Genomic DNA, 25058 nt, shown 5'->3' on the forward strand with positions numbered 1-25058 from the left:
GATAACATTCACAATTCAGTTTCTTAATAGTTTGTGTTCTATTGGAATTTAGTCGTTATTACAGTGATAATTAAGTAATATTACATTTTCAACAATTACCATGTTTCCTGTTTGATTTGAACGAATCGGATGGCCAAGGTTTTTGTCGACACTTGTGGAATATATTCAATAGTGCACAAGTAGTAATCTTAATCGCAATAATAAAGAACTCCCTAAACTTTCAAAAACTTTCGAATGCAATGGGGTAAACATTACTGGGAATAAATCGTTCTCAAATCCTTCTTCTTGTGCTGATTCATTGTTCATTTTCTTGGTTAGTTATGGTATATTGTGCCTTCCTCTAGAAGTCTAACTTTCAAACAAGGCATATCAAAGTTTCATGATAATCTGGCGTTTACGGTGGCGGTAGTAAAAACCTTCAATTGGCTTTGATGCCCACCGTACAGTTCAGATCTAGCTGGATCAGTGATTACTAGCTCTTTATAGACTTCAATAAATGATCCTGTTAAAAATGCATTATTCAAAACTTTTGTCACACACCGTCATTTTTTAAAATGGTATAAGTAGAGATATACAGAAACAGTTTCACTGCGTTTAAGCAGCTCATAATGGTACACTTTTTCTAATGCCGTTTTCTTTTGGTATTTTCTAATAGATACACTTTTTATAGCCAGTCATAAGACCGCAAAGAAAACTCTTCTTTATTACTTCGCAAACAAGAAAAACGCGACGTTTAAATGGTTTAAAGTGATATTTTCAATCAATTCGTGTTATTTTCCCTCCACTTTTCGATGATAAATAAATGCCTGGAAACAGTTGATTCATCATATTTGTTAAGCTACTTGATTAATTCGTTAAAATGACTAGAAGTTAACTTATTAGGAGAAGGAAATATTTTTAAAATATTGTTTTGTTGAAAAGTGCAATCGATGTTGATAAACTAGATTAAGAAAATGAGTTATTGCTAAATTATTGCCAACATTGTTTGCCGTAGCTGTTTTTCTTGGGACGTTTAACAATCATTTTAAAACATTTATAGCTGTAGTTATAATAGCATAATGAAAAAGAAAACTAGTTGAAGCATCATTATTACTAAGACTACTAATTTAAGTATTATGTTGCAAACAGAATCCGAAAAGAATTATTGACCAAAAATATAAATAATCTTATAAATATATCTATAAATCAATTTTATCGATAACTTGGACAACAAATGATCATGCCTGTGAATAAGTATACTATCTAAATATGAATTGGAGATATAGAATATACATTTCGCGGAAACGAATTAAAAAATATATGTTTGAGGTTGTATGATTACTGTCCTTTATTCTCTCATATGCACGTTTGTTGTTAGACTCAACTAATTCCGTTTAATTCGGATTTCTGCGGTCTGTCTTTAGCGATAACTCGTTACGATATCCGGCCACTTCATTGAGCTGTACGTATGAGCAGTTAAAACGAAAAGCCAACAATGTTTAATGCATTTGTGCCATTTGTAACTTAAATAAATTTACAAACCCGTTTCCTTGTATCCACCAAGAATAATTTTTATTACTTCATTTCAGGTATCGGAATTTAATCATTAATTTTGAAATCGTTGTTAGAAACAAAAGCTTTTTTCTGAAATTACTTTATTTTACGGAAATGTGTTGTTCCAAAACGATCGAATATACAATACCGTCGGTTCGTTCCTATTTTAATATAAACGAGACACCTAAACGTTTTCTTATAATATCCAGTGTCATATTAGTCGCGGTTATTTAACAATTCCGTCCTGAAGAAACGACCAAAGGAATGTACGTAGTTGTTGTCCCGTTTGGACAGCTTACTATTATAGTTAAATTAGTTGTTAGTATGACCTGTACCTTCATCCGCCGGCTTCCTTTTGATAATTTTTTGAATAGCACCATTTTTTCAATCGCATTTCCCTGTGCTGTTTCTCTAGTTTCGATGACTCCAAATTACAATAGTCTACTGAACTGAACTACTGCAATTCGCCTTTAGTCGCCGTACACTATGAACTAAAGTTTCTCTCCAATACTCCAGTAAACTCTGTTGGTTCACGTCAGTCTGCCTTTGGAAGCCTTACACCCTAAATTGTAATGTTTGTACCCGAAATCCACGGACTAAGGTTTATTTTTAATCGGGGATGTTTCCTAATTGTAATATTTTATGGCTATGGGTCTTTGAACAACTTCAATATACCTTTTGGGACCTTACAGCTTCAACAGCGATAATTTGCCCGACCTCCAGTTAACTACGCCATAATATATAATATCTAGGTTTATAAAAATTAATATAACGAGATTTTATTTAATTTAATACCACACTAAAAGATTATAAGAGTACGAATTTACTCTATTCACTGTATTACCACATAAGAGGGATTTATGCGGTTTCATCAGGTTAAAAATAAAATAGTTACATTTTTACACTGCAATAAATAGACAAAATATCTGATATCATTCGTTATCATTAAGAACGATGATAAAGCAAAGTATGTAGATGATACAATTAGATCGACATTATTATATACCGACATATTTGAAACATATTGTCCCATAACCCAGTCCATAAAAAAAAGACTAGTAATAAATTATTCTAAGTATAGCTCCCAAGAGAAATAAGACAATACATTGTAGAGAACTACCATTATAACCTAGCAGCTTCAAGTGCAATAAAGATGAATCTATAAATTTATGACAAGCAATAATAAAAAGGTAATCACGAACTAGATGATTTCTATGAGTAATTAATGTCTCTAACCTGCGAAGCTTCTAAGTTCATTGGTAAATCTAAGAGGAATCATAAGTAATGTTAATGGTCTGAACTTTGTGAGAGAGCAGGAGGAAAAGTTTCTCAAAAGAATCTCTCAAAATTAATTCACAAAACATTATATTTCCCCTTTTTAACCAATTACATGTAATTGGGATTTGTGTGGTTTGTTTATTCACACTCAAACGGGATAATTTATTAAGTTTTCCGAAGAAAGCCGAGATTATCGACTATAAAATTTTACATCATATTTGATATTTAACACACTTTCTAATATATTTATGAATATGAATAAAAAATATAGTAGTCAAGTATTGATTATATATATATATATATATATATATATATATATTTAAGTCTCCTTTTACTGACTATGGGTTTATCTGGACCGGACCTAAAGTTTAGCATGGGCTCCGAACGACGGTCCTCAGCATTAAGCCTACCGACTGGCGAGTGACCAACTTTAGAAATCATCCCAGAAGACATCCGGTCTTACCCAGCCTGGTTACTGGCGTGACTGGGATCATTTTTCCTAGTCCGATTTTACACTCTTGCCTAGAACATTCACAAATTTTAAACATTCACAAACATAAATTTACGACCATGTCTGAGCAGGATTCTAACCCTCGGCTATCGCAACAGTAGGAGGACCGTCCCATCGCCTTTACCACTGGGCCACCAAGCCGGCAGTATTGATTTTAGTATCTATAAAGTTTGGTTAAAATATTATGAACCAGAAATAATTCAAATTTATAGTTTTTAATATTTATGTTAAATATATGATCTACTAAAATAATGCCGTATTTGACGGTATCTTGGTTTGTAAAATATTATTGATTTCTAGTGTAAATTATTCGTTTGAATTGAACACATTTTCGTAAAAACCTTTTATGAACTTTTAGGTTATCACTTATTTGAACACTACAAAACAACAAAATTGTCAATTATGAAGTATTGTCAATCGACATATTCAAAAATCAGAATCAGCGATTAGTCCACATTTAAAATAAATAATATTTTTAATTAAGAAATTTGTTTTTCCACTCTGGTGCATCTTTTAACTATTAAATTATCAATAAATGTTTGAAAAGTCTGTTCGAAGATTACCAATGACTATAATGTTGATGTTTGTCACAATAGCTTGTTTTAGAAAGTAGCTAGATTTACTTTTTTGAGAGGAAAATGAGTTATAACATACTACGGAGATTGTTTATATTTAAACAGTTTTTATTGTATTTGTGGTGAAATAATGTGTTCAATGGCTTTTGGCGTGGCTATGGTTTAACTAAACTTCCATCTGATATTCAACTTACTTTATATATAAATAGTTTACCATTTCCTACGCTACCCAAAATATTTGAGTGGGAAGTAGAAAATAAGCAGTGTGAAAGAAAAATAACTAAACAACCCTTTTCCATAATGCCATGAATCTATTTTTGAAGACAAAAATGGTTAAGCATGTAGATCGCAGCTCAGCGATCTCAATCTAAATATAATTTGTCTCAAAAAACACTTTTATCTATTATAAATTAGAAAAATTAGAGCTAATAACTTAACAATTTTATTTTTTCTCATATGCCTTTTCTTTAACCGAAAATTGACTAAAGAAATGAAAAAAAAAATTCTTTTTGTTGTCCTAATTTTCTGATTTGCTAAAAATTATGTAAATTATGTAAAAAGATAGTTTAACAATGCAATTTTGCTTGATGATTCTTTTGGAGAAAAATTATTTTTGTACCTATTTATAACTATTTAAAATCTTGTAAGTTATTGGGTGTCGAATAATTGGATGTCCTTTAATTATTTCTCTTTTTCATAAAAACCTAACCTGCCTTCTTTCTCAATACTATTTTGCGTGGCAGACGACTTTCACCAAACGAAGATGTATTCTTTCTTGAAAATAATTATAATAAATTCAACTGAATAATTATTAAATTAAGTGCATTAAAGTTATATAATCCTCCCAAAATAGTAATGAACTCATGTCATCAAAATTTTTGACATATAACAAAGTTCTTATGTAAATTAAATAATCAAACAAAAATAATGTTATCAAATATTATATATTTTTTATTTACTTTTGCAGTTAACTATACAGTCACAATAGTTTATAGGCTAGTTATTGTATTTCTATCTCACGCTTTGTTGTCATTATATATAAGTATATTTCTCCTAATTTTATTATATTACTGACTTTGTACAATTTTTACAAAATTTTACTGATTTCCACTATATTTTCTAATTTAATCTAATTATATGTAAAATGATATGTATATTCTGAACAATTATACACATATCTTATACATAATATGTTTTTAATAGTTATCCTATATTAATTAATATACATCTTACCACCACTCTTATCACTGTCTCGGAAATTGTCAGCATTGGACCATAAGCCCACATCAGGAGTTCAAGTCAGTTACTAGATATCTAACACTAGCTAACGATTCCACCATTTGTCAATTTCTTCTTCTGTGCGTCTGATGGAATTAATTGAAACCCAAGGTGTTCTTCATTGTAACATACTAATAGCATGAACAGCAGTCATAGGGAGCAAGGTGTATCATCATATTTTTATGCCATCTGATCTAATTGTATACGGTGTATATTTTTTAGACTTAATTCTAAAAAAAACATAAGTTACCAGTATTTACTTTATATTTATCGAGAGACAATTTAAAATAGTTCTCCTTCAGCTGAGTTCTCTAATAGCTGCATATTCCTGAGTTTTCTGTCACCTGCTTCGCATGTACTGTACACATGCTTTAATGATCTATTATATTATTGTTCAGTTTTTGAGAGATTTCGGGTACAGTGTCCATATTAATATTCATTGCAGCTACAACACGCTAAATATATTTCCAAAAAAAACTAACAACTTAATATTTAATATTATCAATACTTTTACAATACCTTTTTAAGCATGTAACTGGCCAAGAGAGGTCCAATTCTCTTGTTCTTGTTCCAACGAACATAGACTATTTAGTGGTATTGGCATTTAATTTTGACAGAGTAATCACAACTATTTAAAATTTATCAAAACCAGTAAAGCGCGAAAACAACTTTTTCCGGTTTATAAGACATTTTACAACCAGACGAATTTTTTATGCTGATTCGTTTACATTTTTGGATACACGAGATAGTATTGTATCTCTTTATAACTAGAATAAAATCAGAAGAAAAAATATTATCCGATTTTAAAACGAATTTACACACTATAATGAGCAATATCTTCGACGTCGTGATGACGTGGGTTCACTCTTATTTTGCATGAACAATACTAATGAAATTATATCGAAAAATGGTTTAATTTTTACGACAACGAATCAGTTTTTTTATTTCCGTAAACTTATTGAATGAGCTAGTATATAAAATTAATGATAAATTGATACCGATCCAAAATAATGTGAAGACATTCGACTGTACGGAGTGCTCGTAACAAAAAGAATATTAATCTTGGCAATTTCCACGGAATCCTGACGGTCTGGAATAATATTTTTAAATTGGCGCCAACGGTCATCGGCGGGGAGACAAGTCGTCGGGTAAACTCATTAATTTTTCACCTCAGCGTCGACCGTGCGTCGCGACGCCGCCGTCGCCTCACCTATGCGGCCACGCAATCCTCCACTTAGCCGCTCGACGTAGAATGTCTTCGTTGTTTTGTTGGCCGCGGCACGACTACCCTCCGTAACCCAGAGACGGGCGCCTGACTGACTCCAGTGACTCAATGGGTAGGCGCCGCAGATCGAAATCGAACGTACTAGATTATTCACACTATCGTTGTAATCAATAAGCAATTATATATAAACAAGATAATATCAAACAACTAACGGCCTAAAAAAAAATATGTAAAATAACAGGAAAATAGAAAAGTCCCCGGCCTGGCACATAGATGGCGCTACTACAATTCATATGTTTTTTTAGTTAGCCCTAACCCTTAAAAGATGGTTGTATAAATTTGGCAGCTGTCGGATCATTAGTTTGCTAATTGTAGCATTTTGAATGAAGTAACTTTTGTTATTGTAAAAAAAATGGATGAAAGGGAATTTCGCGTGTTGATAAAATATTGCTTTTTGAAGGGAAAAAATACAGTTGAAGCAAAAACTTGGCTTGATGTCGAGTTTCCGGATACTGCCCCAGGAAAATCAACCATCAAGGATTGGTATGCTAAGTTTAGACGTGGTGAAATGAGCACCGAAGACGGTGAACGCAGTGGACGCCCAAAAGAGGTTGTTACCGACGAAAACATTTAAAAAATCCACAAAATAATTTTGAATGACCGTAAATTGAAGTTGAATGAAATAGCACACTCTAAAGATATTAACTGAACGTGTACATCATATCATTCACGAATATTTGGGTATGAGAAAACTCTGTGCAAAGTGATACACTGTTGCAGTTTGAATGTGAAGTCCTGTCGCACTCACTGCACTCAACAGACATAGCGTGTTCAGAAGAAAACAGCTTGGCTTGGTTGACCAGCTATTTTCAATATATTAAAGAAGTATGCATATGGATCGATCATTGAATCACTGATCGAATATCGTCCTTTCGACATGATATGGCTAAGTTGCCAGAAAGATGGAAAAAACTGTAAAAAATTATGTCGAGTGCATTTTTACGAGTACATCATCAAAATAGAAGCAATCATCTAATATGAATTTAATTTATGTTCAGAGTTTTGGGTTTTAATGGAAATGTTATAACGGGCAATGATTAATCATAGTACAGAGCAGTTAATCAGTGCACCCTATTCACACAATGCATAAACGCATAATTTTTATCATTTGTTTGATGTTCGACAACTGGCGAATAAATTAATTTTATCTGCAGTTTAATTACTGATACGAAACAATGTAATATATTTCATTAATTTATTCAAACTAAAACCATCATTTAACAATATTGAACATTTCCTTTGGTTTATTATCTTCGTTTTGTGGATAGGGTTTGTTCTTATGTTGTGCATGTTATGTATGCGATTTGTTCCTAATATAATCGATAAGAAAGTATAATTATTACGTACGCTATCAAATTTTATCATCTCCAATTACTTCGAGCCATTTTTGGTGATATATTATCAGCAGTATGTATGTCTTAAAATAATCATGTCTCTTTAGATTCTGACCTCGGACAATATTAGTCTCCCAATTATAGATAGTTCTCTAGGTCCTTAATCTATATTTAATCCTTAATATATATCAGTCATTGAACAAATAAATCCAAACCATTGTACTTTGTGTCTGTGAATTTGTTCTCCAACTTTTCTTGTGCACTAATACAATCAAATTTATCACCATATACGCCTTAGTTGATACTATGTGATCTGTATAAATATAAATTATTAAATATACATGAACAAATGATTGGAAAATTCAACTTAATAGCTCCAAATCTGTCCACGTTAATTTTGCATTAAGGCGAAATAATAAAAACTTAATTATATCACTCAATGGATGCCCGATTCCTCAAACAGAATCAGCAAAATACCTTGGAATCCATCTTGACGGTAGATTAAATTGGAAGCATCACGTTAGACAAAAAGCAAAACACATTAGAACCAAAATAAAACAACTATACTGGTTAGTCGGAAAATACTCTCAACCTGATCTAAAATCAAAGAGGTTAATCTATAATACAATTATAAAGCCAATTTGGACCTATGGGGTGCAAATATGGAGTTGCACTAACAATTCAAATCAGTTAATCATACAGCGCTATCAAAACAAGGTTCTTCGATTGATTACCAATGCCTATCGCTATGTAACCAATGAAGAACTGCACGATGACTTGGAAATCAAATGGTTTTGCTAAATTGTGCAGGATTTCGCCTTGAAACACGAAAGAAGATTACTAAATCATACTAACGTGGAAGCAATACAACTGCTGGACAGCGCGCAGGATGTCAGGAGAGATGTTAGACGAACAAAACCATACGAACTTGTGTGAACATTTAGTGTGTATTATTAGTGTAAACTATAGCTATAAGTTAATAATTAATAAATAATTATAATTTTAAAATTGAGGAATACATTATGATGTATTTTCTCGCACTCGTATTGCTTGTTAATTAATTCAAGTACATAGGAAAAGTAGTAATAAATTAATTGTAAATTAAGATTGTACTAAGCTACAGTACTAAGTACTAAGTAAAATGTTATAAAAAAAATTAAATATACATATAAAGGATTTACAAGAGATGATATTAGTGTGTATTAATGGCATGGGGTATATTTGTTACCAACTTCATGTTAAACTGACAGGTTTCACTTTTCAGTACGTGTCATTTAGACGAAATTTCGAAAAAATGTTTCAATGCGTTGAATTGATGAATGAATTCGAAGAAGAATGCGGATGAAGAGATGTGGAAGGCTGTGTGAAGTTTAGGGCAACCATGCTCAATCGATTTAAATATGTGAATACTGGTTTCAACGCTTCTGGCACCTAGTCCCTCTTTGATGAAGCTTGAAGCTTCATCAAAGTCTTCCTTTAAACTGTCCTCAATGGTGCTCTCCTCGTCACTGTCTGTCTTACAATCTTGTGATTCATCATGAACAGTTTCTTCTTCTGGTTTCACTTCTTGAAATGGTAGTTTAATGTCCATTACAATATCCAAGTTTCTCTTCAAATCATACATCTAGACAAGATAACGCTTTGGTTTTTTTCAAAATCCAAATTCTAAACCGTTCATCACCATCGTATCCTATGAGGCGCCCTTTTATGGCTTTTCTATCCATTTTTTTTTGCTTTTGACTAGGGATATGGGCATAACATGTTGAACCAATGATCCTTAGACGTTTGGTTCGCGGCTTCTTTCCATTCTACAATTCGTAAGGAGTGGCACCATCTACAGATGATTTTCCATTCTGTTTCTCACATGTTTCATAGCCCCATTGTCAATCCACCAAATGTTTTCATCTACTTGTGCAGAAAAAATCTCATTACATGTCGCCAATAGTACTGTATTTGTCTCCACTGTCTTGTCCTTTTCCTTCTTCAGTTGCATCCTTAGACGGTCGTCCATTAGCAATCAACTTTTGACATTGTCTAATCCAATGGCCTAGTTGTTTGCAATAGTTACAAGTACTTTTGCCTTTAAACTTATTTCTAATTGTTTTACTCTGGTTTACTTTACTTGATTTTACCACTAAAGCTTTCTGTTAAACTTTTATATCATTGACTTTTGTAAAATATCTTTCAAACATATTGTTCTTTTAGCTCTTCGAATATCCTCATGTCATTCCTAGTTCACAACATCATCCAACTTGATTTGAAAGTTTCAAAGTTTGTAAAATATTTACATACTAACATTAAATCAGGTAATCATTTTCGTTCTTGGCTTTAAGTCCGTTATTTAATTCATTTCATAAACCTGTCAATTTTGCAATGTATGTTGCGACATCTTCGAGTCCTTCGAGTCGTAACCCAGTAAATCTCGAATTTTACGCTTCCACATCGGTCATTTTGCTTCACTGTTTAGCGTATTAATGTGCTTAATTAAATCCATTTCACTATTTAGTCATAAAACTAATAACCTTAAAAGAAATATATCTATTTTCTTTTTGTACACGAAACTAGGTCCATAACCTGTTGAAATTTTAGGTTATTAATTGACATTCTGAGATTACTTTAACAAATACCTATATTTATTTAATACACCTATCAATACTTAGAAGAGTCTATAAAGGAAAAATGAATGATATGTAACAACAACGTGGTTTTTCTCTTAACCAACACTTTTATAACTAAAAATCCCTAGAAGCTAGTGACATTTCATTACTATACTACACACAAGCCTTTTAACAAATGAAGAAATACTATACTTTAACAACAATACTTTGAATAAAATCCATTGTACTGATTTTTTACAACAAAGCTTCAAATTATAAAAAATTCTTTAAAACTAATTTAAACTATTAAACTAATTTGTTAAAAGACAGATCTCAGAACTATTAAAGCTGAAGTACCATTGCCGTACACTAGTTATTTTGTAACTATATCATCGTATATTGACATCCATTAAACATAAAAACTAATTACTTTGATTATATATAACGTACCTCTACAACCGTATATCAGAAATTTGACTCCAGTGACTTCTAATCACTTTCCAAATAATTGGATCTATTATAAAACTCCGTTAGTTCGTTTGTCACCAACTATAAATACTAACAGGTCCCGAAAATAAGTATTGGTGAAATGATACATGAAAACATAGGAAGTTTGCTCAGATGCGAAATAGGTGGATGATGGCATAATACACTCATCGTCGTTGTCGATTTCGCCGTCGCGACGCGTAAAAAAAGCGTCCCCGACGTCTGGACGATGATGCTAACTTTAAATGATGGGATTACAAAAAAGTTTAGAAGTATATTATTTGTATATTTATGTATATTTAGTAGCTATTTTAGCGGCAAATAATCATTAACATTGGGTACTTATTTTCACATTTTTTCTTTGCATTTTGTCCATGACAATGCATAAACTATTTCTAGCAGAATTTGATGGACCATTATACTAAAGGAATAGTTTTTCAGCTTTTAGTAACTTTTTCTGTAGCTGTTCATAATAGACTTCATGATACTTCAGCAATGATGACTTCATTCAGAATTTATCAACCTGCAGTTCATCATTTCTCTCTGATTCTAGCTATGCAGAGCATAAGTTTTATATTAGTTTCTATTTTGAATTATATAATAGTAGGTCCAATTTTAAACGCCATTTGCAATACATCACGGAAACTGTTCTTTTTTGTCTGTACGCAATGACAATATTGTAGTAGTTAATATTGTAAGGTTTTATTGGAATTAAAATGTACTTAATGTCAAAGGAATGCCAATTGGTATTAACAAGAGTTTCGTGTTATTTTTTGTTATTATTCATTTATTACTATTCCTTGCCTACTAACCTACAATTCGTCCTTGCAATAACTTAAATCTAGGTATAAATCTAGGAATACCCATCGGCCCTATCTTAGTCTCTGGTGCAATAATATTTAGGTGTTAATACTACTGTTTTCTATTAAATGCACCTCACTATGCTGTATTTTTTAATCTATATCCTGTTCTGATATTATCCAAGAATTGTGATATCTTGATACTGATATGAGACTGGAGTCTTTCCTCATACCTCCTTGGGCACATTTGGGTCCAATTATTTATGTTTTCACTTACCTGTTGTAATGCTCGTGCATGGTTTCTTCGCTACTGTCTTGGACAGCAAGACTCGCAGCATCATCAGCAAACGTAGCTATGGTAATATTCCTTTAGTGGTATATCAGATGTGTGGCTTTTTTGTGGTCGTTTCGTTAATAAACAAAATGTGTTTAAAATAATATATTGTTAAATTCCTTAACCGATCTGACAGTCGCTGATAATAGCGCTATATTCGTGAAACAGATATGAAGTTTCTAGCATTCTTCATAATATATGGCTTGAAAATAAAAAAATATACGAGCAAAGCATTGACAATTAACGGATCTCCTGCTACTTTAAATCTTAACGGGATCCAGTTAGAGCCAGTAAGGAGTTCACGTACTTGAGATCAGTAATACAGGAGAATAAGTAATCGAAGCGGTCAAGCTGCAGAGAATATATTACAAAAGAATATATACGGAAGAAATAAAATGTTACAGTCAAGACTAATATCCGCCTCTTTTCAACACTTATTTTACCAATTCTTCTTTGTGGCTCAGAAACTTGAATACTGTTACACTGTGATATCTCTCTAATGAGAACTCTAAGGTGAACTCCTCCTAGGGCCCTCACAGACTTCGGTGGCAAAATTGACATTTTGGATGGTGGTAAAATTTGGCCCTACGACATCAAAAGGATCTAATTGATTGAGAAGTACACAATCTTCCCGAGAACCTAATTTCAACCTTTTTACCCTATTACATTAAGAATCTTGAAAAATATTGTACAAAAATGCTATAATATTAATACACAATATATGTTATTTACAAGTAAACTATCAATAAAATCATAAAACTACATATATTACATATAAATCAATGTAAGCATAAATTGGGTACATTTTTGTCAAGGTCGCGGCCAGGACGACAGAGCCATAACGTTAAAAATCCGTCGAATGAACCTAGAACCAAAAATAGTAACTAAAAATACAACTGAAACAGTCGATAGTAAAATTAAGTCAATTACTAAACAGTCGATAGTCAATTCCAGTCAATAGTTCCCAACACTAATATTAACTGTATATTTGTATAAACAAATGTATTACTAAATGGATTTTTAAATTATTCTCTTAGCATTCCACAACCTGCCCTATCGACAACAAGTTTTAATGGGATTTATATTAAAAAATGATATGTAGAAAATCGCTTCAATGGTCTCCTATCAACTTATGAACTAGTACTTATTGTAATTAATTGCCATCCTATGTTATTCTAAAAACTATTCTGTGTATCTATTAATCAAGTCGGATGTTAATAAAGGTTCTAACTTACGCACATTACTTACATTTAATTGTTTGGCGAGTGCATTCTGGTGCAATGTGCAAGATGAATGCTTCGTTTTTAAATATTGAATCAACCCTTTGGTAAAGATGTAAAGATGTTGAAAATCAATGTGTAGTGATGTTTAACCTTTCCGTGGCCGAGCGAGGTATTTTAGGTACCGCGGATTCTTTTTAATAACTTTGAAAATACTTTTTTGATATCTTTTTCCTTCCAGATTATCCTAGAAAATATATTACTAAGCCCATTTTTAAACAAAAAATTGAATTTAGTTGGAATTTGCGACGAAAAACTGAATCTAATTATGAAGGGTACCTTGGTTTCCCCGCACGGCCTGTAGCATATCGTAATCCTACAAGTACGATGCATGTATCATCGTGAGATATAGAGAATATTCATGTATTCGTTCAACTAGAAGATGGCCAGTTAGGATTTTTATGGAAATTTGTGATATGACTGCGCTCAATCTGATTCTGATTTGATATCCAGTGGCTTAAATGATCTTGATAACTTGACTTACGTCACAACATTTAAAGTACAAAAGAGCAAAAGAAACACTTCAAACATGTAATTTATGGGGTGCATTGAATTTCATAGAAAAATTCTTGATGATTCTTTGAAATTTAAAAGATGAATGAAAAATTACTATTTCTTCATTACCACGCGACTTCTCAACCTTTATCGAATTAGGACTGGAATGTATCTCTTTTTTTGATAATATATTTTTCTCATCAACCAGAGCGAATTTTTATGCAATTTAAATAATTTTAGAGCAATTTAAAAGCGTTGTTTATCAGCACACTACATGATTCAAACAGATTATCAATGATTCAATCCAGCATGTTTCAAAAATATATTTTATATCGATTATTATCTAGACCACAAATGTTTTTGTTATAGATATTCGATTTTCTTATGCAGTGAGAATTCTACTTAAAATTTACTTTTTTTCTTCTTTTTTAAATTAAAATTAATTTACAAACTCAGCCGTCAAGTTAAGAAAAAAATATAGTCTCAGTCTAAAATATGTTTTAACGCAATTCTGACTGAGGGAAAATACAATATCATATTTATTGTTCCTTATTATACATATACTCCCTAATTTCATTTTTATTATTTTCAACTTTCGGTTCCTTGTCTCATTACCTTTTTCCTTCTCCACTTCTTACTTATGAAACTGCTGCACTTATCAATGTATTATGGAAGAAAGAACACACACAGGAAGAACACTCTGTGAATACATACCAGGATCCAGAAATGTATCAGTTTTTTCTTGCTAATATTGTTATTTATTTCTTTTTATTATTTTATTTTATTATGTAATAATATTAATTGATACAGCATATATAAAGGATACTGCCATATTTGATTCCATAATAATTTAGTTATCAATAAACAAAAAAATAATAAATCATATAATTAAAATGTTGATTGAAATATAATAAATTACCATTTGGATAAAAACTTAAGAGTAAAAAACAACAACGCTCACGTGATTTAAATGAGCTTACATGAATTAAAAAAAAACGGAAATATTTTTAAAAATCTGGGAATATAATGTTTTTCACTAACACCAATCTACTAAAATATTTTTACAGTCGAAGCTGAAATAACACAGTAGGAAACATCTGATCTTACAACAAGTGATTGAAGTATGTCTCGCTGATACTTTTATATATATTGATGATACTTTTAGATCCGCTTCTAAAATCTTAGTCCAAATCGCTTCAAATGAAGGGAACTAAAACTTGATAAATGTATTACAAAAAGATTAATTTTCATGAAAACATATTAGATGATATTTTAATCAACGATAGTTATTGGTGAAAATGGGAAACATCAATATAAACAACTATTAAATTCCATGGTTCTGACATTTCTTTACATAAAATATCAGTTATCAATTTAGTAATATTGAACTAGTCGATAGTTTACATACGTCAATCATATTAATTTCTGTTGTTTTATTTCAATAGATCTAATGTTAAAGCCCATTAAATGCTTTTATTATTTACGGTTGATTTTGGTTTCAGGGATTTTAGAGTGGTCGCTTTTTATGTCAATGGCAAAGACTCTGATTCGTAGATAAATAATTGCAAGACTTGTTAGACCAAAACATATATCATGGTGGCCTATATCATATATATATACTAAATATTTTCCTAATTGGAAATACACTGATCGAAGTAAAACTAAAACACTTGAACCAAGGGAACTAAAACTTGATAAATGTATCACAAAAAGATCAATTTTCATGAAAACATATTAGATGATATTTTAATCAACAATAGTTATTGGTGAAAATGGGAAACATCAATATAAACAACTATTAAATTCCATGGTTCTGACATTTCTTTACACAAAATATCAGTTATCAATTTAGTAATATTGAACTAGTCGCTTTTTATGTCAATGACAAAGACTCTGATTCGTAGATGAATAATTGCAAGACTTGTTAGACCAAAACATAGATCATGGTGGATATCATATATATATATATATATATATATATATATATATACTAAATATTTTCCTAATTGGAAATACACTGACCGAAGCAGATAACAATTTTTTTAAACTTGGCACAAAACCTTGCACTCTCAAAATTTCTAAACAGGAAACAAAATAGCAATGATTTTCATAAAACTGTAACAACTGCAATAGATTTATTTCAAAATCCTGCTAAAGAGATTCAGCATTCAGCTTTTGTGCCATATCACGGGATAGAAATACTAAAATATCGTGCAGTACATATAAAACCCCCCATTTTCAATATCCACCGAGACAAAACTAAAATCTTTTTATGTTCTGACTGCAAAAATGATGATTTAAGCGGAAATAATCATTTAACGTTAAGTAAAGTTTAATTTTAAAACTGTGCAAAAAGCCATGCGTAATTTACATAAGTTATCAAAGTGTTACAGTGAGGTACCATAATTACCCCCACACGGTCTGAAACGTAATTTTTGCAGCACGGTTCCGGAAAGGATCGCATTATCGAAGCCGAGTTTCTATTGAATTATTCTCATAAATGAATCAGTTTACATCTAAAATGAAATATCAGTCCAAGAAATTAATTACAGCATTTTGTAATAAATTCAAGCAAAAATCTACTACATCTAACCAAAGGAAAATTATTTGATTAGTTTTAAGTAAGTTTCTTGATCACCTTATCAGTTTTGTCAAGTTCTACGTTTCGATTAAAAATTTTCAAATTTTTAAATTCGGTAATAATATTTTGTCATGTATGTTTAAATGTATTTTGTACATATAAAATCGAGTATACTTCTTGGACCTCTTTTGTACGGCTTAATACAGTAATATTTGTATAATCTTCTGTGAAAGTACTTTTATGTAAATTTTATGCTTTTCTACATTATTTAACGTAAAAAGTTGAGATTTTCATGTTCAATTAAATACATGATTGAAATAGTAATGTGCTCAGTGCGAAACTCGTACATTTTCAGGTCAATCAACTGCAAATGCAAATAGACGTCCTAAGCGAACTGCGGAATTTTGAAGGTCGGAAGCGTGAAGAGTCTGTAACGGAATGTCAGGCTCTCAAGAAGGCCGTCGAGCTTTTGGAAGCGGAAAACGCCCAGCTGAACGAGGTATATTCTCACGGTATAAGAGGTAACTGATAATCGATACAGAAAAAGGCTTGTTTTGGGGTTTAGGAAAATCAAAATCAGCAGATAACAGTTGAGGTGTTACAGAACGAGGTGAAAATGATGAAATCCGAAAACAACTTTCTGAGCGATCAAACTCTCAAGTGTCGAGATGCCGTTGCTAAAATGAAAAACGAGAAGAAATTACTGGATGACGAGGTAGGAGATTTAAAATAGGTTTGAGTATGATTTTAAATAAACTATGTCATTCTATATCTACATTTTATATTTATATCTTTTATCGTTTTTTTTTTAATATATTAATCTCCTTTTTACCAACGAGGGTTTATCTATTAACTTAGGGACCCAGAAGACACCCGGTCTTACCTTATGGTTATTCCTTGTTAGATTTTCCACTTTTGCCTATAAAGGCATTTACAATTACAAGTACAAACATAAAGTACATCTATACCCCAACAGAATTCGAACCCGCGACTATATCGCAACAGTAGGATGACCGCCCTATTGCGTTGACCAGTGCGCCAACGCCTTTATATTTTGTTTAAAATTGTTGATATTGTAGCTTTACTGCCGAAATATAAACATTTCCTTTTTCTTTCATGTACAGGTTGTTCTGCGGGAAGGTTTATATTTTATATTTAGATTGTGCGGTAACTGGTAATATGATATAAAAATGATCAACTCGTAGGTTTAACAGTCAAGCGCACTTTTACGTACGGATTCACATATCTATCGCCATTCAAATTTTGCCGCCCCTACTAACATCTAAAATTCGATATCCCAGTTTATAATCACATTGATTATATTTCTTTATTAATTAAATTGCAACTTTGAAAAAGACTTTGATGATGCACTAGGGAATCGTTGTGCCAATTTAGCTTCAGTGAAGATTACAGAAATAATTTTCGGGTATATAACTGACCTAAGAAAAAATTGATCCTGTACTACTTGTAAGAAATAATTAGTACTGAGGGCGGTTATATATATACAAATCGTATAAGATAAAAATAATAAACATAAATATAAACTAATAACAAGCAAAAATGCATTTGGTGTTAGTCACAGTCCTATTGTTCATCTCAAGTTGAACAGCGACACTCAATCAATGCATGCCTAATGGTCAGTGATAATCCACATTCATTGCATGACGGCGAAGGCTCACTCTTCATTAGAAATTCTTGAGTCAACAGCATTAACGCCCTGGTAGGGAACTATCTCTTCACCTCCCATAGTTTATTGTTCTCCATTGGGTCCCTCCCAAGCTAATTCAGTTGCCTAGAGAATAGAACAGCAAAGATTTCAAATCTACGCCCCAGAAAAGGAAGTTTTCCGATAAGGTAAATCCTCTCCTTTCTCCGCCAGATAATATACTCTTTCATTATTCTCGATTCCAGTATACTTCAACATTTGTGGCCAAATGACAAATAATCAAATTCAAACCAATCCACCATCATTATATATATTCCCATATGAATTATTTATTTAAGTAAAATTACAGCTTCTGCCCAATTGATGTTATGTGGTATATATCTGACTATTGATTTCTATGGATACAAGAGATTGGCACAAAAAAGCACAAAACTAACAGGAACAAAACAATATCTCATAAAATATTAAAAGGTCGATAATACTATCAAATAATGTGAACAAATAAAATGTAACACAACGAATACACATACTTTTAAAACAATGCAGATCAATAAATCAGTATTTTACTTCAATAAAGCGTTATAAATAAACATATTATATTCCTATGTAGAAAACAATAATTTTCAGAAAAGGCGTCAAGTTTTCCGGGTTTCCTGAATTACGACACTCCTCCAAAGTATCACCAACAGAAATCACTATCGTTCGTTCAATTAATTCGTATATTATCTTTAAGCGACGTATTTTTATGCTGGTGTAGATGGATAGATTCTTTATTCTAATGGGTACTATGTTTGGGTATTAGTTTTATTTACTTCTTACAAGTCTATTAAAATTCTGAATATTAGCTAAGTTGATTTTTGGTGAGGCTTTTAATCGATAAGTTAATCCTAACGTTAGGACGGACCCATAGCGTCTTGGCATATCTACATGCTCTTGTGTATTGTGTCCAGTTTTTGAATGTAGGAAGGCATAGCCGCGGTGAGACATTCAAATTCACTTGAAAGAGTTAGAACAACTTAAATGTCCAATAATGTAAGTCTGTGTCCAGTGAAAATTGGCCAGTACCTGCATTCATTCGTCAGTGTCAACATTCATCTTTTTGAACATTTATCGACAATATTATGAAAAATCAAATAGCAATGATCAGTAATACAAATCTTATCACAAAGCACCGCTGTTCTATGGCTGTATTATTTAAAATCAACATAATTCTTCCATGTTTAAGTTAAGCTAATTTTAATTCGAAATATGTACCAAGAAGATAAACTTCAGATAGGTGGTAGAATTGTACTCAGAAAAATATCTGAAATGTTTTCAATGATTTGCCTAAATGTAGCAAATACAGCTATATTTTATTTTTAAGAAGATCTACTAAATGATAAACAATACAAGGAATTCCACCATCATAAAATGTTAGAACCATATTAGCGACAATATTAGAAGCGTTGATACAGTTGTCGAATAATTCACCGAACTGACCGATACTGGGGTTTTACCCGATAATTATTATTAACATATTTGCATAATCCATTTCGCCAAATAACAATGGAACGTACTGCACCTGGACGAACTACTTCCGAATGGCCGTCTATTTTCGGCCGATCTTCGTAGTACTACGGGAAAACCCGCGGTTTTGGTATAGGCGACGGCTACTCGAGCAGGTCCATTACGAAACCGCGAGCCATGCCCGTTTCTTCTCTTTCCATGTCGTCACGGCGTCGTCGGCCGTCGCTCGCGGTTTTCGTCGTGCGTGTGTGCGGGTTTTTCCCGCCCATGACTGACCAGCGCACCAAGATTAGGTAACACCAACGCGGTTTTTTCGATTCGGTTGAAACGGCAATGTAAATAAGGTCTCGCATTGTAAGGTGAATTATTCAGATTTCCAGTTAGAACATGTATAATTGCTTTGGTTGTTTTGACGTAGAGCTTGAAAGGATTTCTGCAATTTTTCGATTACCGGAAATCTACATTTACCCGCAGATGGATATGCAATGAAGCTAGGAACTTATTGTTTACGCGATTCTTAACAATAACGATATATATATAGAGGATCGTGCTAGTGGGCTTGTTGAAATGAGACGCACGATTTGATTAAACCGTTAGCCCAGAGGCTTGGTGAACGTGTTTTGGCTCAGAATCTGACTTATAATAATATATTGTTTTCTTTCCGCAACTTTCTTTAAATTTTGTTGTATTTTAACTACATACTCGATATTATCGAAATTTGACGAATCAGGACACTTTGGTAACATTGAAAGTTACTATTATAAATTCTATAACCAAACGAGACCCTAAGAATGAAAATGTTTTTTTAACCAAATATGAATAAGTTGATTCAAAAAATAATGGAAACTTGCGCGATGGTATTGCTTGTCCCTCTAGATTATGGGAGAAACACTGGCAAACTAAAATCAACTTTATTTATAATTAAATGTAAATTACAAAGATTGGTTTAAATAATTAGTGACAAAATATGTGTGGTGACTCGTGTGATTTGTATAAAGGCTAGTGTGTGAAGACTGATGTCTAAAGACGGTGTGATTTATGTAAAGACTATATCTAGTTAGACGGATACATCGCATTTTATAACCCATTGTATTGAGAAAAGAGGCTGGCTTAACTCTACTTCTCGCAACCAGATTAGTAATTATTTCTAGAGAGGGAAAGACTTATTCGATGATGATTTCCTTGCCTCGATAAATCTATACGCCCATAAATACTATTGATACCTCGAGATTCACCTTTCCCACGGGTTTTCAAGATCAATGCCCTTCTCGATATATATCCACTTATTTACGTCATCGGAGGTCTTTCAATCTGTTAGACCAATAACCTGTAGTAGACATGTAAATCAATCAATATTTCAAAATTAAATACCATCAATTTATTTCTCAATCTTTAGATCGCCACAAATTTTCTATTAATGCTTATTGTAGTTGATCTTAGCTAAAATTTTAATCCTATGGTATATTCATCACATATAAATCATTGATATAATTGCAGAGACACGTCATATTCTTTTTTTAAACGGTAAAATCGCTTGATTTATATATATCTGTATATAAAGACTTATGTTTTAGGGTCAAGATGTTTCCATTCCTGCAACCGCGATGCAAGTAACTTTTTACTGCGATAAATTCAAATCGCGAATCCAATTACTCATTTAATTTTACGAAATTAAATGTTTTTCTTACATAACGAAGTCAGTTTCATTGCTCTGCCAGGTTCAGGATAAGTCATAGGTTATGAAATATCATATGGTCATATTTGTTGAGAAACTTATGCAATAATGTTATGAGAGTAGCTGAAGAGGAAAATATGAGCTATAACTTTTGTTATTCCTCTCATTTGGTTGGAATATACATGTTATGACATGCCAGTGAACAAAAGATAAACTGAATACTAGGACGTTTCCTCTTTTATTCGGTCCATTCCATATTAAAATACTTACCGGGACATATTTTTTTCAAAAATTATGAGATGTAATTGAGACCTTCATAGTAGAAGAGCCCAGCAAGTTTTCTTGCAAACCACTGTCTGAGTAAAGCGGAATTAAGTGATCTTATTCTATATCTGCCAGCTTGGTTGACGCAGTGGTAAAGGCGACAGGACGGTCCACTTACTATTACGATAGTCGCGGGTGTGAATCCTGCTGGGGCATGGTCGTAAATTTATGTTTGTGATTGTTTAATATTTATGGTTGTCCTACGCAGGAGTGTAAAGTCCGACAAGGAAAATAATTCCAGCACGGCAGTAACCAGGCTGGGTAACACCGAATGTCTCCTAGGATGATTTCTAAGTTGGTCACTTGCCAGTCGGTAGGCTTTATGCCGAGGACCGTGGTTCGGAGCCCACGTTAAACAGTAGGTCCAGTCCAGATAAATTTCTATATCTAAAGTTTTCGAAGAATTTAAAACTGACTTATAAAACAATTTATGAAGCTGACACATAATTAATTTCAATCTTATGAACTTAAAGTTCTGCCTTACGTTAGGAATAATGCACTGATAATAACTATTTATAATTGAAAAATAACTTTAATTTTATTTACAAAGGTAACAAGTCAATTGAAAAGTCCCTGGTCTGACACATAGATGGTGCTACTAGAATTAAATCCATATGTTTTTTAGTTAGCCCTAACTAGTCAGTTTGTGAATTATAGCATTTTGAGTGAAGCAGCTTTTGTTATTGTGTAAAAATGGATAAAAAGAAATTTCGCATGTTAAAATATAGCTTTTTGAAATAGCAGAAACTCTAAAGATATCAACTGAACGTGTACATCATATCATTCATGGATATTTGGGTAGGAGAAAGCTCTGTGCAAAGTGGGTGCCGCGCGAGCTCACTTTTAACAAAAAACAACGACGAGTTGATGATTCGGAGCAGTGCTTGAAGATAATCCAGCGTAGTAAACTCAAGTTGTTACGTCGATATGTGACAATGGATGAAACATGGCTCCATCACTTCACTCCGAAGTCCAATCGACAGTGGACTGCACACGATAAACCCGCACCAAAGCGTGGGAAAACGCAACAGTCCGCTGGCAAGGTTATGGCGTCTCCATTTTGAGATGAGCATGGAATAATTTTCATTGACTAACTTGAAAAAGGAAGGACGAAATCGCCGAAAAACAGCCGCATTTGAAGAAAAAGAAGGTGCTGCTTCACCAAGAAAGACAATGCACCGTGTCACAAGTCAGTGAAAACCATGGTAAAAATTCATTCATCCGACGTATTCTCCAAATCTGGCCCCCAGCGACTACTTCCTGTTCTCAGATCTCAAAATAGGTGATCGCCGAAACTGAGGCCTATTTTGAAGTAAAGGACAAATTGTACTACAAAAATGTTATCGAAAGGTTGAAGGGTCGTTATAATAAGTGCACTAAAAAACAAATTTTGCCAAAAAAATGTGTTTTACTGTGGTAGGCCTTGGACTTTTCAATTAATCTGGTAATATGTCAATGCAATATCGTTATGCTTAATATATGTCGTTTAATGTAGAACTATTGATTTGGTTTCTTTTTTATACAAATTTTTGTTAGCCTAAAATTATTATTATTTGTTCTATCCAGTGAAGATAATATTCAAAAACTGTTTTTATTTCATCACATTAGAATTTAAAACTAATAATGTTTTTTTATAAAGCAAATTAAATTACAATAATTTTCTGACATCTTTCTAACAATTGGTGCAAAAATCCTTGACTTCATTTTTCTTCATGATAGGGAAAGTTCTATAAAGTGGATATTTTTTATTTTCTTTAAGATGCCTTTAAGGAAAGTTTGTGCTTGCTTAAATTACTGCTAGAACACAAAGAATGTCCAACAACCACTGTGGTGTTTTTAATAAAAGTTTAAAAATTAGTTATTAGTTTATCGTAGCGCGTAGAGGATTCTGTTACATTCAAAGTGTTTGTGATTTAAATGCAGTGCCAAGTATTGCTCGCATTCTAAAAACAAGTGTAAAAATACTAAAAAAAAATCGTAAAACCAAAAATGGTTGAAAAGGCGAAAAAATCAGAATCAATCTGTTAGTGATATTTCGAACGTTATAATTCGTATTTTAATTTTAATCACATTGTATTTCAGTGCACTTAAATCTGCAAAATATAAATTGACAAAAGAGATAGAGTGTCAGTCAGAGGCTCGATATCGTCATCTGCAATTTCGTTTTCCAATTAAAGTTATTTTCATCGTAATTGACAGCTGAATAAGCAGAACTGCCTTAAAATAATATTGGAGTGTCATGAATGGGAAATGGTAGCATTCTTTTATTAGCCTCATAAAGTGCACTGCGATATCAATGCAAGGAATTATTAGCCCTTAGATTAAGTAAGTACCACGAACGTACCATTATTATTTTTAAGAGAAAAATTCCCAAACTATGAGTTTCCATCGACTACGACTTTTTAAAATTAATAAACTAAATATAAAGTTGCTTTTGCATAACAAAGTACAAATATATTTGCAAGATACCTTGTATAATAAAATACTATCTTGAGGAACTTCTGAGTATCTTAAACTAGACTTCAAGTTTAGCATGATAAAATATGTTAATACTTGAAAAACACCGAGACAACTATTTGAAAAATATTTCTCCGAATTTGGGTTTTTGGTTTATAATAGAACTAAATAAATTGGGATATATACAACAAAAGACTTATAAATCTCTTACGCTTTTCTGCTTACAAATTTAAAACATGTATTTGTCTTTAACGTATGATAAGCTGATCATAATAAAAATGTATGTGGGATGAAGGTGTTAAGAGTTTAGCAAGCAACAGATTGAAAAAGATAATGTTAAAAATATAGAGTAAGAAATAATATATACACACAAATAATAGCCGCTTAAAAAATAACAAGAATAGCGAGACTATATAAATCATGAGTACAAAGAATTTAACCCCTATGGACATACAATCTAATATATACATTTATATATGTATAGGCGATGGACAAAATTATGCGATCACTTAACATATATATCATATTTATTTATTAATAACCACCATTTGCTTTTTTAACCGACTTCGAAAAAGGAGGAGGTTCTATGTTCGGCTGTATATTTTTCAATGTATGTTTGCCGAATTCTCCGTCAATTATGGACCGATTTCTGAACTTATTTTTTTATTCCAAAGAATACACTTTCGAGGTGGTTCTACTGAAAGCGAATTAGGAACTGTTATTAGGAAGGGGGAAATCAAGGAAAAACTTCAAATTTCAAAGGCACGTACAATATTTTCACATATTTTTTATCTAAAATAATCAAATATTTGGGTATAATGTTATTGCTCAACTGATGTGACGAAAAATCGGAAGTAGTTCAATGTAAATTCCATTCAGTTTGCTTTTTATGCACCAACCATATCATATGGGAAGTCGTAGAAGCATTGTTGGCAATGGTGTAATGGTTAGAAAGTTGAGGTCACACGCGGTGGTCGTGGATTCGATTCCCAAAAGGGCAGCAACCTTTTTGTCCTAATTTAATTGGAACATTTTTCAAATCAACTAAGCTAGGTAGCGGACC

General features: G+C 32.2%; 1 protein-coding gene across 2 annotated transcripts in view; it reads left to right on the forward strand.

Annotated features, from left to right (window-relative positions):
• The window catches only part of LOC143190510 (uncharacterized), an 84679-nt gene that overhangs the window by 24037 nt on the left and 35584 nt on the right, over positions 1–25058 (forward strand). For both annotated transcript variants that reach the window (XM_076394837.1, XM_076394839.1), the window contains exons 4-5: positions 16723–16866; positions 16933–17082. In XM_076394837.1, coding sequence (XP_076250952.1) covers positions 16723–16866; positions 16933–17082 — 294 coding nt within the window. The remainder of the gene's footprint in view (positions 1–16722; positions 16867–16932; positions 17083–25058) is intronic.

This window comes from Rhynchophorus ferrugineus, unplaced genomic scaffold (genome assembly GCF_030347505.1).
Source record: "Rhynchophorus ferrugineus isolate W39M unplaced genomic scaffold, kcgeb_rfMv2 rfM2, whole genome shotgun sequence".
NCBI lineage: Eukaryota > Metazoa > Arthropoda > Insecta > Coleoptera > Curculionidae > Rhynchophorus > Rhynchophorus ferrugineus.